Source organism: Squalius cephalus, assembly GCF_949319135.1.
Source record: "Squalius cephalus genome assembly, chromosome: 4".
In the NCBI taxonomy this organism is placed as follows: domain Eukaryota; kingdom Metazoa; phylum Chordata; class Actinopteri; order Cypriniformes; family Leuciscidae; genus Squalius; species Squalius cephalus.
Window position 1 is genome coordinate 43,236,765 of NC_137125.1, and position 18,378 is coordinate 43,255,142.

At 39.3% G+C, this 18,378-nt stretch overlaps 1 protein-coding gene across 5 annotated transcripts in view; it reads left to right on the plus strand.

Annotated features, from left to right (window-relative positions):
- The window catches only part of atp2b1a (ATPase plasma membrane Ca2+ transporting 1a), a 33,640-nt gene that overhangs the window by 10,324 nt on the left and 4,938 nt on the right, over positions 1 to 18,378 (plus strand). For all 5 annotated transcript variants that reach the window (XM_079868214.1, XM_079868210.1, XM_079868213.1 and 2 more), the window contains 17 exons: positions 6,995 to 7,192; positions 7,292 to 7,549; positions 7,721 to 7,846; positions 8,609 to 8,770; positions 9,414 to 9,452; positions 10,804 to 10,959; positions 11,385 to 11,599; positions 11,919 to 12,161; positions 12,708 to 12,949; positions 13,245 to 13,482; positions 15,875 to 16,054; positions 16,145 to 16,232; positions 16,321 to 16,427; positions 16,516 to 16,707; positions 17,432 to 17,645; positions 17,909 to 18,120; positions 18,266 to 18,373. In XM_079868214.1, the coding sequence (XP_079724340.1) occupies positions 6,995 to 7,192; positions 7,292 to 7,549; positions 7,721 to 7,846; positions 8,609 to 8,770; positions 9,414 to 9,452; positions 10,804 to 10,959; positions 11,385 to 11,599; positions 11,919 to 12,161; positions 12,708 to 12,949; positions 13,245 to 13,482; positions 15,875 to 16,054; positions 16,145 to 16,232; positions 16,321 to 16,427; positions 16,516 to 16,707; positions 17,432 to 17,645; positions 17,909 to 18,120; positions 18,266 to 18,373 (2,978 nt within the window). The remainder of the gene's footprint in view (positions 1 to 6,994; positions 7,193 to 7,291; positions 7,550 to 7,720; positions 7,847 to 8,608; positions 8,771 to 9,413; positions 9,453 to 10,803; positions 10,960 to 11,384; positions 11,600 to 11,918; positions 12,162 to 12,707; positions 12,950 to 13,244; positions 13,483 to 15,874; positions 16,055 to 16,144; positions 16,233 to 16,320; positions 16,428 to 16,515; positions 16,708 to 17,431; positions 17,646 to 17,908; positions 18,121 to 18,265; positions 18,374 to 18,378) is intronic.

An 18,378-nucleotide genomic window follows, 5' to 3' on the forward strand; every position in this document is an offset into this window, starting at 1 on the left:
TCAGACACAGTTTTCTCGTGCATGAACACGCTGGGGTCGCAGATCAATACCAATGTCAATTGGGGGCTTTTGGGCAGTGTTTCCATGAGAATACTTCACTTACCTATTTAATAGGCTTGATCAGCAGTAATGCGTTTTTGTTATTTAAAGTCAAAATATAGCACATGTTCCTGATGGAGAGCTACAAAGGGACAATATTAGTGCCTTGACCTTTAATTAGTTTTGCTCCTCCATTGAAGAAAATGTTAAAAATAGGGTATTATGGGTGCTTGCTCAGATGTTCTGGTTGGTGACTATCCCAAGTTTCTTTGATATTCTGATAGATATGGCTCAGGTCCATATTTGGCCCATTTTATAGTCCAATCCAGTCAACAAAATATTTCAGTGTGAACAACAATAATAATAGTTATGCTTGCATTACTATTCACGTTGCTGCTAGGTCTTAATACCTAATACGTATCTGACACTTGGTATTATGAATAATATGTTCGGCAGAGCAGCAAACTAGGGATGTACCGGCCTATAGCGAAAACTGATAACTGATAGATTGGCAGATAAATCTAAATCTAAATCTAAATCTAAATCAAGTTTGTATATAATTTTTGAGAGCCTGATTACAAAAACAAAAGTCTCACCATTAAAATCCATGTCCCAAGCACACAATAATAATGTTCTCCTTACAATTTTATGTAGCCTATATGACAGACTTGCGCTGCACATGTTGCACTTCACTAAGTGATTCCAATCTTATCTCAAGCAAATCAAAACCATCATGGTGTACAGTGCGCATCTGAAGTGTCTCAGCTGAAGGAAATGATTCATTAACCATCGGCTTTAATATATCAGCCAAAAAATTGTATCGGGCCGATAACATTAAAAATGAACATATATCGTCCGATACCGATATGGTGGCTAATATATCATGCATCCCTACAGCAAACTCTAATCTTTCAGTCTTAATAATGAAGCAACTCTACCTTCTGATATGCATGGCATGCTTGGATGCTTGTATGTAGTGTCACCTGCTGCATCCTACCCTCACAAGGTCTGACTTTTATTAGCAGGCGATGAAATACTGACTGATTGAAACAAAGGCTTACTGTGCTGTCTGCAGTCCAGAGCTATACCTTTGTCGTGGTGTCAGTGGAAACTATAGCGTCAGTGGAAATGTATGTTCGCCTTCATGGCTCAAATAATGGGGTCACACTGATAACATCAATATGACTCCTAAAAATGCGTATTTTGTTTCTTGAATAGACTGTCTGAAATTTGGCCCATGCTGTGCCCGAGCTTTGTATACCGTGTGAATTATGTATTAGTCATAGAAGAATAGTATGAGCATTTCCCCCTCGGTATTCTATTCAGTGCCCAGACTTATAGAGGGCCCTGTCGCTTAGCCAGTCTCTCTACACGGCACAAGGCTAACTGAGATTGGAACCCCATAGTGATCCGCCGGTTTAGCTCTGCCCGGTTCCCTTCGCTTCACAATAGCACGCTGGCAGGCAGCCCTGCTGTTATGACACGTTTTACAGCTTAATCAGATCACTCAGTTTTGCCATAGGAAATTAAGCAGTCATTCAAGATTACAAGAGCTTTGACAATTGAAAAGGGATTTCTAATTGGTAAGTAGGCCATTTCTCAATTTCGTAGCAAAGCCACCACTAATCTTTCTACTTTTTTGATTTAACTAGTTACTTTTTAAAGCTCTTTTGGCATCACTTTAAATTGTGATGTTCTTTTCATCATATTTATGTTAATATGTATTTATGCTAGCCCATTTGACTACTATTGAAAGGTTCCTCAAATCTAATGTATTACACAATTCGAATGTGTAGACACGAGGGACTTCTACTGCGATTTAAAGGAAAGGGCCGGGGACTTGTCTTAACGGATTTTTATTTGAAAGGGCTACTAATATACATGACTAGGGCCCTATAAAATCCGTTTTATTTTTTCCCAAATTCCGTTTTATTTTTTCCCAAATTCCGTTTTTTCCGTTTTAATTTTTGCAAATTCCGTTTTTTCCGTTTTAATTTTTGGGGATTCAGTTTTTTTTAACCCTTTACTGTTATTTTAGTTGTAAAAAGAGTGTTTTTAATGTTAATGATTAAAATGTACACAAATAAAATAGGAATGACCCTAAATTTATTGAGGTAACAAACAAAATTCTCATTTTAAGAGGTGTTAAATGTGGTTTGGTTTGTTTACATTAGTGAATGTATTAGGCTAACTAACATGAACCACGAGCAATACATTTGTTACTGTATTTATTAATCTTTGTTAATCTTAGTTAACCCTAACCCTGTATTTTTACTATGTTACTTCACACAGTGCATTAAGCTAACTAATGTTAACAAATACAACTTTTCATTTAAATAATGTAGGCTACTAAATGGTGAAATTAATATTAATAAAGATTAATAAATGCTGTAGAAGTGCAGTTTATCAATAGTTAATGTTAACTGATCTAGTTAACTAGAGTTTAATAAATGGAACCTTATTGTAAAGTGTTACCGATTTTGTTATACACCGAACCGATTCAGTGTTGGACAGATCAGTTGTTTTAACCATTCATTAAAGTGAATCGGTTCAAAGGAGTCATTAGTTCGCGAATCGGACGTATCATTAGCAGACTTGTACGCGTTGTGTGATTATCCCGCCAGTTAGGACATCGCACGAGATTTGTCAACACAGAAAACATTTCATCATTGGATAGGTTTTGTTTAGTTTATTGAAAGTGTTTTTTATGTCAGCTGAATGGGCGGAACGCTTTTCAGAGAAGGCAAGGTAAAAAAGCACTTTGTTTTTTTGCACAATTCACACCCAGCGTAGCCTAATTCAGGAAAAAATATCCGAATGCTCCACGTGAAACTTCGTTCTTCCGATCTTTTACCATTGTGTCAATTCTCAATTGATTTAGATTAATAAGCGCGAGGGAGTGAGAGAGAGCAAGACAGTTTGAAGACGCGCGCGCGACCGGGCCTCTCTCTGCTCGTTCTTTCAGTAATATGCGATTTTACTCATACATACGTTTTTCTCCCACACTAAAACAGAAATTTATTCCAAATATGTAAAATTCCGCGAAATTCCGCGTTGACACTAGATTCCGCGTTAATTTGCCAATTCCGCGATTCCGTCCGCGATTCCGTGATCGCGGAAATTATAGGGCCCTACATGACCCTGTTTCATGGGCCCTCAGGACAATCTTTCTGGGGCAGTAAGTTAAAAATGAGTGTTAAATTCGGTATTCCCTAGGGATGCACCGATCTGAAAATTTTGGCCGATACCGATAATTCTTTATGTTTGAAAGCCGATGACCGATATATTGGCCGACAAATCTAAATCCAAATTTTTATATAATTTTTGAGACCCTGATTACAATAACAAAAGTCTCACCATTTAAAATCCATGCCCCAAGCGCACAATTATAATATTCTCATTATAATTTTATGTAGCCTATATGACAGATTGGTACTATACGGTTATCCGGACCACATGTGATGACCTACCCCAACCCCGCCCCTAAACCTACCCGTCACTGGGGTTACGACCAACCAAGAGCGGTTGTGGTCACGTGTGGTCAGGTGTGGTCCGGATAACCGTATAGTACCGACAGATTTGTGCTGCACATGTTTCACTTAACTGTATTTTCCTTTTTTGAAGTGATTCCAATTCATATTTCAAGCAATTCAAAACCATCATGGTGAGCATCTGAAGCATCTCAGCTGAAGGAAATAATCCATTAATTATCGGCTTTAATATATCGACCAAATCTTCTTATCAGGCCGATAACATTAAAAATGAACCGATACCGATATGGTGGCCGATATATATCGTGCATCCCTAGTATTCACAATTCTTTTTAAAAGACTTAACACAAATATTTCTGAAGGATATCTCAGAAAAGACTTACCTGCTTAAATCAAGTGGGAGGTGATGTTTGTAAGGTTTACAACCAGCCGAAAGCTTCATCCAGTACTCTTGAAGTTGATACGTATGTATGACCCAGGTTCTGGCGCTCTCTTAAGTGTGTTAAAGGTGAAGTGTTGGTTTTCTAGCACTTTCTTCTTTCTCACCTTACAAGCAAGACACTCGTAGGTTGATTTTCCATGAAAGGTGTATACTTCAAAACATTGCTCAGTTTGTTTGAGCATCCTAACCAGACCGACACAGCAATATTGGCTCAAACAATTGAGGAAGTTGGAGACGGAATTGTCTAGATGCACAGAAAAGACACACTTTGCGTTTTAGGTGCAGCTACAGCACCTGTCAGAATTACCCTGACTTACTATAGATGTTTATGAATGAGCTTTTAGTAAAAAAAAACTAAAATCTAACTAGCATGGAGCTCAGTAGATTGTTGTTTGTGAGGTATTCAAAACCATTGCTTATCATTTGCTTTGTTGATGTCTGAATGGGTTGATTAGCATAGTTATTCATCATTTAATGTTTTCTATTGTCTTGTCTAGCTTGTTAAATATGTTTCTTTCCTGGATTTTCACATTAGAGATTAGTAAAAACATTTTCTTGTCTATAGAGGCCCCTGTTTTTGTGGCTTTCAAGGTCTCAGGTGAAAAGAGAAACTGACGTCAAATGATTTGGTCTCCTTTGGGAAATTGCAAAAACCTTGGAGTCTACGCAGCAACTAGTGCAAACGCTGGTTTTAGGTATACAACACCTAAAACATATTAGCACTTCCAGCAATCAGTGCTAATTCTGCACTCAGTAGCATGCAAATGAATATAAATTAGCTGTCTAAATGGCCATGTTTTGATGGTCTTATTATTTTTTTCTTCTTGTTTAATCTTCGCTTCAGTGATGCTTTAAACTAGCTGTCTGCTTGATCTTGAGTAAGAGTGGAATTGAGATGTGTACTGCAGCATAAATGCATTTTTGACAGAGGCGTAAGACCTGACTCATCTGCTCCTTAGCCCACACTCTCCAAGCAGGGAAAGAGAGAATGTAATCCTCAGCCTCAATTTCCACACTACACAAACCTGGATTTAATGCACTGGCGTTGAAGCAAGCAGAAGTTTTCAGCAGTTAGCTGCTGTGCTTTCATCAAGAAGTATTGGTTACCAGTACAAACAAACATTTTTAGTTTGCTTCATTTTTGGTTTCTCTTCCTTATTTCACAATCTATGTACCGGTATGTACATTTCATCGCTGAAGTGATAATGTCATCTTGTTGCATGCCATTGCCTTCAGCAAAATGTATTTTTTATTAGTCACAAAGATTATAATGTTCAGATTGTTCTGTGAAATAGTTTCCACTAGAATAGAAACTGCTAGATTTTTAAGCAGCAGACTTAAATAGTAGACTTAAAAAGACTTAAATAGTATTTTCTTGTAAAACCGTCCAATAATCTTTATTTAAAACTTCAAAAAAATATTTTTTTTTTTAATTAATTACATTTATTGACTTGCATTGCATTCAAGGTATACATTTGAACATTTATGCCTTCTCTGGGAATCAAGCCAATGACCTCTACTGTTTGAGCTCCAGGAATTCATATGTATACCTTAAATGCTGTGTAAGTTGCTTTGAATAAATCATCGGTCAAATTAATTGAGTGCAAATGTCACAGACATTGAAGTTGTCCAGACAAAAAGCTGTTTGGTTGTGTACAGTCAAAAGTCGTGTGTAATCCAGTAGCAGAAATGTGCTTTTGGGACACTGAGTGTTAATATGCAGTGAAACCTTCAGCTCAATGGGTGACAGCAAGAGTCAAACAGCTCTATGGCTTTGCTGAGTAATGTGGAGGATGTTGTCATGACAATAGGCTCTGCTGACCAGGCTTCTCTCTGGTCTGGCAGGCAAACCATCCTGTTCAGTCACACATACACATTCATTCTGACGCCCAGACACTAGATGCATAAACACACAATCTATTCATCTGCATGGCTCATTCACATGTAGACATCCTTTCTTTGTTTCTTAACATGTAGTGAGTGTGAGTGAACTCAACGCACACACCATGACTTCTTTGAATACCTGCTTTGAATGTAGAGAGTTATTCAAATGGGCAAACCAGAGGACTGCTGTTACACCAGTGCATTTGAATGATTCCTGAGAATGACAGTGTACAATGAACCTAACATTTGTTTTTGGCCTGTCAGTTTTTGGCATTGGTACTGGATTAAACTAAGTTTTCACACTCAGGAAATTCTCAGGAACTTGTGTCAAAATCCTACTAGCTCTACTGCTGTAAGGCCAGTATTAATGGATTAGCTGTGCTAATAGCTCATAATCGATGAAATACAAAAGAGTGTAAGCCTTTTTGTAAATGTTTTTTTTTTTTTTACAATGATTTTAGCATAGAAAAACATGGTTAAAATTGTTGCCTGTTCTGTCGGACATCTGTAGAAACAGTGTTCAAGAGTATATACAGTCAAAAGATATTATATAGAATAATAAAATATAGATGTTCTTCTGCCATTCAAAAGATTTGGGTCAGCAAGATTTGAAGTAAATTAATATTTTTATTCAGAAAGGATACATTAAATTGATTAGAATGTTGCAAAAGATTTCTGTTTCAAATTAATGCTGTTCTTTTGAATTTTCTATTCATCAACAAATCTATTGCTGGAAAAATTGTAACACTGTTTCCAAAAAAATAAGCAGCAACTGTTTTCAACATTGATAATAAGAAATTTTCTTGAGAAAAGTTTCCACATCAGCATATTAGAATGATTTCTAGAGGATCATGTGGCACTGAACACTGTAATAAATAGTAATAAATCACATTTCACAAATCACAAACAGGAAACTGTTTGATATACTGATATAATATAAACTGATATAGATTTTTGGTCTTATTCTGAAAGACTTTATCTCTAAGCTACTGTCGCTGACCCACAGGTCTTTTCTTCCTCACTAATCCTGACCCTCATAGAAACTCATTAAGTATCGTATGCTACTATATAAGAAGGGGTGTGCTGTGTTTACTTGAGTTATTAATTTTGTGTTTCTTTCTCACTCTTTTTCTTCCAGGATTAAGTGGGCAGCCCTTAGATATTGACAAAAGAAAAGAAGCATTTGGACAGAACTTTATACCTCCGAAAAAGCCAAAAACCTTTCTTCAGTTAGTATGGGAAGCATTACAAGACGTAACATTGATTATTTTGGAAGTGGCAGCAATAGTTTCTTTAGGCCTTTCATTTTATAAACCTCCGGATTCAGATAGTAAAAGTAAGTAACCTATTTCTTTCTTTCTGCTTTATTTATAGCTTATCTCGATTTCAGGCTGTTCTGAGCTGAGTTTTAATGTGTGTGTGTGTGTGTGTGCAGATTGCGGGAATGCAGCGGGTGGAGCAGAGGATGAAGGAGAGGCTGAGGCTGGATGGATAGAAGGAGCAGCGATCCTCCTGTCTGTTGTTTGCGTGGTGCTCGTAACAGCTTTTAATGACTGGAGTAAGGAGAAACAGTTTCGTGGCTTACAGAGCCGCATAGAACAAGAGCAAAAGTTTACGGTGGTTCGGGGAGGGCAAGTCATTCCTATCCCTGTGGCCGAAATTGTCGTCGGGGACGTTGCACAAATTAAATATGGTAAGCTGACATTAATTTGCTGAGATTTCTCATTTCCTTTCTAGAGGGATGTCAAAAGTGCCAGTCTAACATTTCACTAGTGATTATTACCTTTTCCTGTATAGTCACCTTGAAATAAGTTTAAAAACTGCTGAATTGAACATTATTGTGATGGGATACCTTCTTTGTCAGGTGACCTCCTGCCTGCTGATGGCGTTCTCATCCAGGGCAACGACCTCAAAATAGATGAGAGCTCTTTAACCGGAGAGTCTGACCATGTGAAGAAATCGATGGAGAAAGATCCTATGCTGCTGTCAGGTGGGACATGAAGATACAATCCACAGCGACAGCAACCGATCATTAGTGTTGTTAAAAGTTTTTTAAAAAACTTTTGTGCATTTTCTGTTGAGTCCTGTCTCGCCTCTACCCAAAAGTGCAGTCAAACCAAATAAATGTCCAGCTTGAATTCAGATGTTGGCTATGTAGGACCTGCTCCCTCTCAGCAAGGCTATTGCACATCTTCAGCTAATCCCATTTTATGAAAGCAAGTTGATCCTCTGATAGAATGACATTGCTGTGTGCCTTCCCAGAGGAGATGAAGGGGGATTTGCAAGCCTGAATGGGCACTCCTCCAGTGGAGCTTGCGTTAGCATGCTGAGTCTAGCCTAGCAGAAACCTCTCCCTGACCATTTTTTTTTCATAGTCCCCCTCCTCAAGCCTCAATAATAGTAGAGGAAGCCTGAGATGGGAGGCAGAAAAACGGCCAGTCATTTCCATTTTTTTAAAGCCATAGAGCATAATAAAATAAATCAGAAGACCTGCCTGTAGAGTGCTAAAAACTCTTACCTTCTCAAACACAGTTTGGTTCCAAATGAGAGTGAGCCCAAAATTTTGAATACTAAATACTCTAATAAAAATTGGATACTCTAGATAACTAGTTATCTGTCATAAAGCTGAGCTGTGTGACATTTGATGGTTCGTCACTTTTTTTGTCTTCCACATATTTGTGTTCTGGACCATTACCAGAACACAGAAATAAACGGCATATGACCTTTATTCACCTCATCTTCCTCTGTGCAGGTACTCATGTCATGGAGGGTTCTGGAAAAATGGTTGTCACTGCTGTCGGAGTCAATTCCCAAACTGGAATCATCTTCACGTTATTGGGGGCGGGAGAAGATGACGAGGATGAGGAGGAGGAGAAGAAGAAAAAAGAAAAAGAGAAGAAGAAAGAGAAGAAAAGTAAGTTTTCTGTATTATTTGGTGCCTTTTTAGTCTGCCTCAGAAACTAAAATAGACCAACCCGTGGCCTTTTCATTCTGTAGCTACTGTGGCTGCAGAGAAATGAATTGAATAGGCGTGTGTTCCTGTATTCATGAAAGTGTGCTTTTGTCTATCTCGGAAAAGAGAGATTTTTTTTATTTTTTTTTTTTATCAGTATTTTTCCGTCTGGTATAAAATGTCTGAAGCAGTGACTCCTGGAAAAATGTAATGAGTTCTCGTGCACTCCATTAACTAACTGCCATTTAATGCATTTCTGGCAGCCCGTGTTGGGGCTCCAAATGAGTGCCTGCAGATACATGAATATTTCAGTACTTTCAGAGGTTGGGCCCCAAGTTGCTATTCAGTGACTGCGCACCTCTTTAAAACTTAGTGCGTTTGGGGTCTAGCCACTGCAGTGGATTTGCAAGCCTCATGAGGTCGTGGCACACATCTGTTCTTAAATATTCGAGAGCCTTTTCTCATTCTGTTAAATCAAAGAGAAGATTTGCATAATTGGAAATATGTTCAAATGTGCGCTGCAGAACCGTCGCTTGCATAATGGTGAATAATGAATAAATTAGTGAGTCTTTGTTATGTGACTTCTTTTTCTCTGTCAATACAGATAAAAAGCAGGATGGCTCTGTGGAGAACAGAAAGAAAGGTGAGTTACCCTATTGACTTAATGACATAATGAACACCATATTGGCTTAGCAGGCCACCCTCTTACAAACTCCTGCCTGCATTAAAACCATCGCCTTAACCCATTAGTGCTATTGGATCTTCATTAAAGCTTATCCACGCAAGTGAGGTGCAAAGAAGTGTGTGTAGTGTTGAGAGGTTAGAGTGTTTTGGAGCTCGACAGTTCAAAAGTTTGGGTCAGTGAGATTTTGAAATGAAGAAATACTTTTATTCAGTAAGAACACGTTCATTTGATCAAAAGTGACTCACTGTTTCCAAAAAAAATATTAAGCACCATAGCTGATTTCAACATTCATAAGAAATGTTGCTTGAGCACCAAATCAGCATATTAGAATGATTTCTGAAGGACCATGTGACACAGAAGATTGAAGAGTAATGGCTGATTGATCACAGGACTAAATTACATTTTAAAAATATAGTAAAATAATAAACAGTTATTTAGATATATGCAGCCTTGGTGAGATTAAGAGACTTCTTTTTAAAAACATTGAAAACATTTTACCGACTTTTGAATTAGCAGTGTGCAGCTCTTAGTCCAGAAATGTGCTCCTGTCTCGCTTGAAACCTTTTATTATCTAAAATCACCTTCCCAAGCAGGGCAGTGTCCACATTCAGGCCACCCTGTGTTCAGAATCAAACTCTATTCTAAAAGTAGAGCATGCTTGTGTTTATTGAAGCCCCGGCTACAGATCGCCCTGCCAGAAATGAGTTTTAATCCACCAGACTAGTGTTACAGCTCTGTTAGTAGGACGCAGCAGCACAGCACGGTAGAATAGCAGTTGCACATCGCCCCTTACCCCCCCGCCCCGCTGATTCAGATGCAGTCGCATTACCTCACATCACACACCCGTTAAGTCCTGCACACAAGCCGACTACGTCATGCTTCAGCGGCGTTAGACGTAGATATCCTGCTGTGTGCTTGTCTCTATGATTGCACGCATGCTGAGTTCTTTGTTTGTGTGATGTCACCTCACTGGCAGGCTGTAGCACGCAGAGCGATGACCTTGAGATCAGGCTAAGTGTGTGCATGTCTTCTTTTATAGCCGATAGTGATAAGTGATGGGCTGGACATCTGAGTGTGGCTATGAGGTGACATGGGTTTGCATGTGGCTCTTAAATGTGAGGACGATCTCAAGCTTTTTTCGGACTGTAAAAAATGATCATTCATTTATAATCACTATTATAATTAATCTTCTCAATTATATTTGTCACGTGGGGGAACCACCATTTAATTAGAAAAGGCTTCCTGTGGTCTGAGCAGTGAATTCCTGTGCCCACTGCATATTCACTGTTTTCTTTCTTTCTCTTCGTAGCTAAAGCCCAGGATGGTGCCGCAATGGAGATGCAGCCTCTAAACAGTGATGAAGCGGCTGAGGGCGAGGAGAAGAGAAAATCCAACATGTCAAAGAAAGAGAAATCGGTCTTGCAAGGAAAGCTGACCAAATTAGCGGTCCAAATCGGAAAAGCAGGTAAGCGTGTTCACTTTGAGGGCATCTTTGTCTGCTAGTGTCCTCCTAAAAGTTGAGAAAACGACACTTTAGAAGGTAGATGCATCTACAGTCTTGCCAAACTAGCCAAATATATTGATGACTCATCCAGCATTACACAGATTTTTGTCCAATCAAATGCTATCCACTATGAAAAAATCCCACCCCCTAATACCTTCTTCAACTGACTAGCAATAGTTTCATCGCCATGACATAACTAAAGCCCGTTGGTTATTTAGAAATGGATGTCTGAACAAACCTCAGTAGGAAATATGTCAACACAGAACAGAAAACTGCATTTGTCCGGTGTGAGGTCTCGGAGCCTTACAGTCAATCTCTCAGCTTTAATGGTTTTTTCGGTGTGCGCATTGGGCTTTAGAGGTGTTATTGTATGTGTCTCTGTGCAGGTCTGGTGATGTCAGCCATCACAGTAATCATCTTGGTGGTGTTGTTCGTGGTGGACACTTTCTGGGTCCAGAACCTTCCTTGGGAAAAAGAATGCACACCCGTCTACATCCAGTTCTTTGTTAAGTTCTTTATCATCGGTGTGACTGTGCTGGTGGTGGCTGTCCCAGAGGGTCTTCCGCTGGCTGTAACCATCTCGCTGGCTTACTCTGTCAAAGTATGACCCTGCATCTTTTGTTTAAATGTTCATGGTTTTCATGACGTGGACATCTTTGAGGTGTGACGTTAGCCATTTGTTCTGACAATGTGCAGTGTATGCTGATCTAATAATCATGATTTGCCATCTCTTTTCACAAATCGCTTCGCATTTATTACCCGCCCCTTGTAGCTGTTACAGTAATATTACTTCTGCTGTTTAGTTGGGGATTAGTGGACTTTCCTGTTTAATCTTGCGCTCAATCTGTTTATCTGTCAGTTTATCACCTCCCTGATACCAACCCAATTTTTCATTGTTTTACTTTGCTGCTGTATTTCAGAAAATGATGAAAGACAATAATTTGGTGAGGCATCTTGATGCCTGTGAAACCATGGGCAATGCCACAGCCATCTGTTCGGATAAGACAGGGACTCTGACTATGAACCGGATGAAAGTTGTTCAGGTCAATATCGCTGACAAGTACTACAAAAAAGTCCCTGAACCTGATCTCATTCCTGCCAGCATCATGGAGCTGCTCACAGTGGGCATCAGTGTCAACTGCGCTTACACCACCAAAATCATGGTGAGTTATTTTCATAAAATTAGATTATTATTTTATTTTTATTTTTTTTATTGAGCATTTTTAACTATACATTATCAGTCAATAGTGACTTGATTTCATCCTAAAATGACAAAAAATAAAAAAGACAAACAAATGGCTAAAACTTAAACTAAAATGAAAAACTGAAAATATAAAAATAAAAGCTAATTAAAAATATTATTTAATAATATAATACTATTATAAATAGGCAGGAAAAAAATACTATGGAAGCCAATGGCTATCGACAACTGTCTGGTTACCAACGTTCTTCAAAATATCTTCTTTTGTGTTCAACAGAAGAAAGAAACTCATACAGGGTTGGAACAACTTGAGGGAGAGTAAATGATGAAAGAATGTTCATTTTTGGGTGAACTATCCCTTTAAACAACAGTATATCATATTTTTTACTGATATCAATTTGGGCAGTTTAGGACCGGTGGCTGAATTAAAACCCTTTTGCAAGATGTTTTAAAGCATATCTCATATTATAGTTTTTACGATCTTTAACTGGATTATCTTTTCTTCCAGCCCCCTGAGAAGGAGGGAGGCCTGAATCGTCAGGTGGGCAACAAAACTGAATGTGCCTTGCTGGGCTTTGCCGTGGACTTGAAAAAAGACTATCAAGCAATCCGCAACGAAATCCCTGAAGAGAAGCTTTACAAAGTCTACACCTTCAACTCCGTCAGGAAATCCATGAGCACCGTGCTGAAGAATGCTGACGGAAGCTTCCGGATGTTCAGCAAAGGAGCCTCTGAGATTCTGCTGAAGAAGTATGTCATGCTCAATCATAAATGCTTGGTTTGGTCATTGTTAATGGCTTGGCACCATAGGATGCATCTCATAGGATGAGTAAAACATTGTAGTATTCTATCGCTTTTCTTAAAGAGTGTGTGAGAGGTATGTCAGCAATCTTGATTGGCAGATCAAATGCTTCACCTCCCCTTCCAAAGCCCCTAGGCTGTGTTACTGATAGATTTCCCTGGAGAAATTACTTGGATGGCTCAGTTGCTATGTGCTGTTGGGTATTTGCGATATCTTACCTTGCTCTCTCTTGCTCTCACCCAGGTGTTTTAAAGTCCTGACAGCGACGGGTGAGGCAAAGGTTTTCCGGCCCAGAGACCGAGATGACATGGTAAAGAAAGTCATCGAGCCTATGGCCTCTGAGGGCCTGAGGACCATCTGCCTGGCTTACAGGGACTTCCCTGTTTCTGAAGGAGAACCAGACTGGGATAACGAGAACGATATCCTCAGCAGGCTCACCTGTTTGTGTGTCGTTGGTATTGAAGACCCAGTCAGACCAGAGGTACAAGCAGTAGCCATTTGTAACAAGTTTTCCTTGTTTTCCTCAGCACATTACTTACATTTTACGGTTATATCAATGTGTAAATGTTAGAAAGCCAGCCACACAAGTATTTCCGTTTTCCTTAAAGGCTTGTCCTGACAGCAAGCGAGTTGGCACCAGCACGTGAATGCGCAAAAAAGAGACGGAGCACAATATAATAGAAGTGCAATAATTTTGACCAAAATATACATTTTTCTAAAATATTTCTTGTTTACATTTAAAGCTACACTGTGTGATTTTTACCCCCATCTAGTGGTGAAATTGTATATGACTACCCAGTGAATATTAGTTTCTGTTCCTCTCAATTTCGAGGGCGTTTTAACTCCTACGGTGGCCGTATTATTCCAAGATTAACATGGCTCCCAGTTATCACTTCGTCCATGACAATAATAAACAATACGTCTAAAATGAATAAAACTACAGGACAGATGTCAGGAGGTAAACGTCACCCTTGGAATCGGCTATCCCAGCATAATCAGATTAGGCTAACGTTACAATGTGTACAAAGTAAAAGCAATTAAAAATAACTAAAATTTACAGTGTCCTTTTTTTTTATATAGCTTAAAAAATTTCGCCTTTAAAACTATTCATCACCTGTGATCCGTCGCAGCACAGATTTATGTTACAAGGTAAACAATACTTTTTCACCATTGACGCGAGGATGAAGTTATATAGAGGTTGTTTCTTGCGTTATGCACAACCATGCTATGGTTAGACAAGCAACTATAAAACTTTGAATTTACACAAATGAATTACAACAGGCTGAATTACCTGTCGAGAAGAAAGCAGGCAACCTCGGCGTCCGTTTTAAAATCTTTTCTCCTCATGAGCTCTTTCCATCTGGGAAAAGTTACTCCAATATTGACTATGGTCTTGCTGATTTGTCTGTCGCGTTGACGTTTTAATTCTCTCTTTCAAATGTGAGTACGCACACACGCACACACACACACACGCACACACACACCACACTATCTTTCAAATCTGCCGGCACTCGCGAGCTCGCGAGTAATCTCCCCCTTGCATTCGTCTCTGTGTCACTGAGTGTAAAGCGCGAAAGGCGAAGCTTGAATTTACAGGCATGTCCCTCTTTGGCTAAAGTAGTTTCAAGATGGAGGGGCAACATGGCGACCGGCATTCGAACCCCTCACCCGTATGTACTTTCAATGGCAGATTATAAACTTACGAGAATACTTTATTACTTGAAAGAAGTAAATACACATTAATGAGCACATATATTTTTGAAAGAACTAAGTGTTTTTTGCTAAGAATCAACTAAAAAAGTTACACAGTGTAGCTTTAAAGACATTAAATATAAGGCTAAAATTTGACATGTAATAACATTTTTCTTTAATATAATTTTTATTTAGTGATTAATTTCTACTTTCAAATGGTAAGCAATCAATTTAACCCCACATAATGTTAAATTGCACATGGCATACTTGGATACATCAAACAATGTGTACAATTTGAAGGCAATGAAAACAAATATGTTTGGAGGACAACATTGGGCAGGATGTGGAATAACATTTTTGTTAATCATTTTTTAATGGTAAAAACAGCGTTTCCCCACAGGATTTTGTGTGACTGTTGTGGTTGGACCTCGGCCCCTCCGCAATAAAATTGTGTACATTTTAAAGTTAAATTCATCAATCTGGTGCACTTTGAAAGTTCAAAATTAAGAGCTCCAACTCATATTCAGTGTGCAAATTTAACAAAGAAAAGAATTAGTGAATTGACTTGTACCTGAGCTTTAAAGGGGACTCTAATATATAATATATAATTCTCAATATATTATACATTTTATATTTTTATTATTATTATTATTATTATCCCTATGACAGTAATAGTCATATATTGTAAAACAAATGCACTGTAAAATAAATGAAAATGAATACTTCATAATATTATATTTCTTCACGCTACAATAGGGAAATTACTTTTGTTCTAATTTCTACACTTGCAAGAGAAAAACCCTTGAGCTTTTATTTTGGCGGAAAACGGCGGATCATGAGCTGCACACGGATCATAAATGTGCAGCGCAAACAGCCTTTTGCTATTTAATTAGAGGATAACGCAATATTGCCGATCAAAACACAATGTTAAAGACCTTTTATGTGAAGTTTAAATATATTTTCGGTTCATTATGAAACTGTGGCGGGACAGATGGGAAACACTGAAATAAATATGTTCCCCTAATTTATCAAAGAAATAAATAATCAGTTATCAAATTAATAGTTTGTTGCAGCCCTAGTAAAATTCAACCATAGAAATACCTAACTACTTTAATTTCGAGAAAGAGTCTCTTGCATTAATAACTTCTCTCGGTCATGCTCTCTTGTTCTTTCCCGCTCAGGTCCCTGATGCCATTAGAAAGTGCCAGCGTGCTGGAATCACAGTGCGCATGGTCACCGGGGACAACCTTAACACTGCCCGCGCTATAGCAACTAAATGTGGCATCCTGCAGGCAGGAGATGACTTCCTCTGCTTGGAGGGCAAAGAGTTCAACCGCCGGATCCGTAATGAAAAGGGAGAGGTAAAAGGCACAGTCTATTAATGGCAGGACTTTTCACACAAACACAGAAGCTCACAAGCTCATATGATTCCTTTTTTTTTTTTTTTCCAGATCGAACAAGAGCGGATTGACAAAATATGGCCTAAACTCCGGGTGCTGGCGAGATCTTCGCCGACAGACAAGCATACACTAGTCAAAGGTGCTCAATCCTACATCCTACAGTATGAGCGTGTGCTCAAAAAGTGTCTCTGGAATTGCTGTGTCTTGACACATGTCTTTTCCTTCAGGTATAATTGACAGCACTGTTCTGGAGAAGAGGCAGGTTGTGGCGGTAACAGGAGACGGCACCAATGATGGCCCTGCCTTAAAAAAGGCCGATGTTGGGTTTGCCATGGTATGTGGCTACAGAAAAAAAATAAAAGGATTCTGTGCATTCGATTTTGATTTGAATGCCTTTTATATTGTGTGCTTGTTATTTTCAGGGCATTGCTGGCACAGACGTGGCTAAAGAAGCCTCCGATATCATCCTCACTGACGACAACTTCAGCAGCATTGTCAAGGCAGTCATGTGGGGGCGAAATGTGTACGACAGCATTTCAAAATTCCTCCAGTTCCAGCTCACCGTCAATGTGGTGGCTGTGATCGTGGCCTTTACTGGAGCTTGCATCACACAGGTACCATTAAAAAAACCACAAAGCACAATAATGCTGCAGCTGACCGTGCCGTTAAGATAAAAAGTGCAGTTCTGCGCAAAGGATTGCGTCTTAACAGATGAACCATGGTGGTTGATGGAAGCAGCTGATTGCTACCCATCCTGTGTGAAGTGATTGGAAATTGTTAGGCTGAGGCATGAAGACTTGCAGGCTGTCAGCATGGGATCTGGCACTGCTGTCCACAGACAAAGCTCCAGTCCGAAATGAGCCAGCTCTCCTCTGTTAAACGGAATGATAGTCGAGCTGATTGCAGTTGAGGTCCTGAATTATTGCATAATGAACGGGGAGGATTACATCCGCGCTTTGCATTGCTGTCAGTAGCCAAGGCTGGACGTGGGCTCGGGCCTCAGGTGTTCTTCTCGTTTCGTATGTAATTGTCCCTGGATATTGTTCATGAGCTGGCCCACTCACTATTTGTGCTCGCAGACTCCGCCAGAATTTCAGCACCTCAAATTCATGTAGTTCTGCGCTTTATGTGTTCAATATTTCGTCTAATCGGATCATTTTTCAGCTCAGTATTCACATGTTTAAATTCATTATGCAGATTTCCACTGAAAAACTGCACAAAAAGCAAAAAGCCTGTACTCATGCAAATGTAGAGCTGAGAGGTTGTTTTTGAATGTTATGAAGGTGGCAGCAGTGAATGAGGTCAGAACGGTCACCTCCTGTTCTCTCTCTCTCCCAGGACTCTCCGTTGAAAGCTGTACAGATGTTATGGGTTAATCTTATTATGGACACATTTGCCTCTTTGGCCTTGGCCACTGAACCCCCCACCGAATCTCTTCTGCTGAGGAAGCCTTACGGCCGTAATAAACCCCTCATCTCCAGGACAATGATGAAGAACATATTGGGTCATGGGGTCTACCAGCTCACCATCATCTTCACTTTGCTCTTTGCTGGTAAGAACTTGCACATGTTCAGGCAACAGAGTGATTAAATCAACTGAGTCAAGCACATTATAATAGCATAAAGCAAACGCCCATGAAAATGGAGGAGCCTGCAGGTTGTGATGAGTTAAAATAATATAAATAATTGTTAATTGTAACAGTTGTTATTTTTAATTGTTTTATAAGCCATTTGACTGCACCCTTTCTATTGTAACTGCTGTCATATCCTGCTACAAAGAGCCTTATTTCTAACACTGCGATGTTTTTACTTTCAGGTGAGAAGATATTCGACATTGACAGTGGGCGTAATGCTCCTCTTCACTCTCCCCCTTCTGAGCACTACACCATAGTCTTCAACACCTTTGTGTTGATGCAACTGTTTAATGAAATCAATGCACGGAAGATCCATGGGGAACGAAATGTCTTTGAAGGCATTTTCAACAATTTGATCTTCTGTAGCATCGTCTTTGGGACTTTTGTTATTCAGGTATGCAGTGAGTCCATGTGAAGGCCTATAATCCGAGCACATTGACTACTTAAACAATAGATATTTCTGAATTAAAAATGCTTGTGTGATCTGAGCATAACGTCATGAACTCAATAAGTGATCTATTTGACACTTTCCCCCTCAGATTGTGATCGTGCAGTTCGGAGGAAAGCCATTCAGCTGCGTGGGGCTCAATATTGAACAGTGGCTATGGTGTGTCTTCTTGGGCTTTGGATGTCTACTCTGGGGACAGGTGAG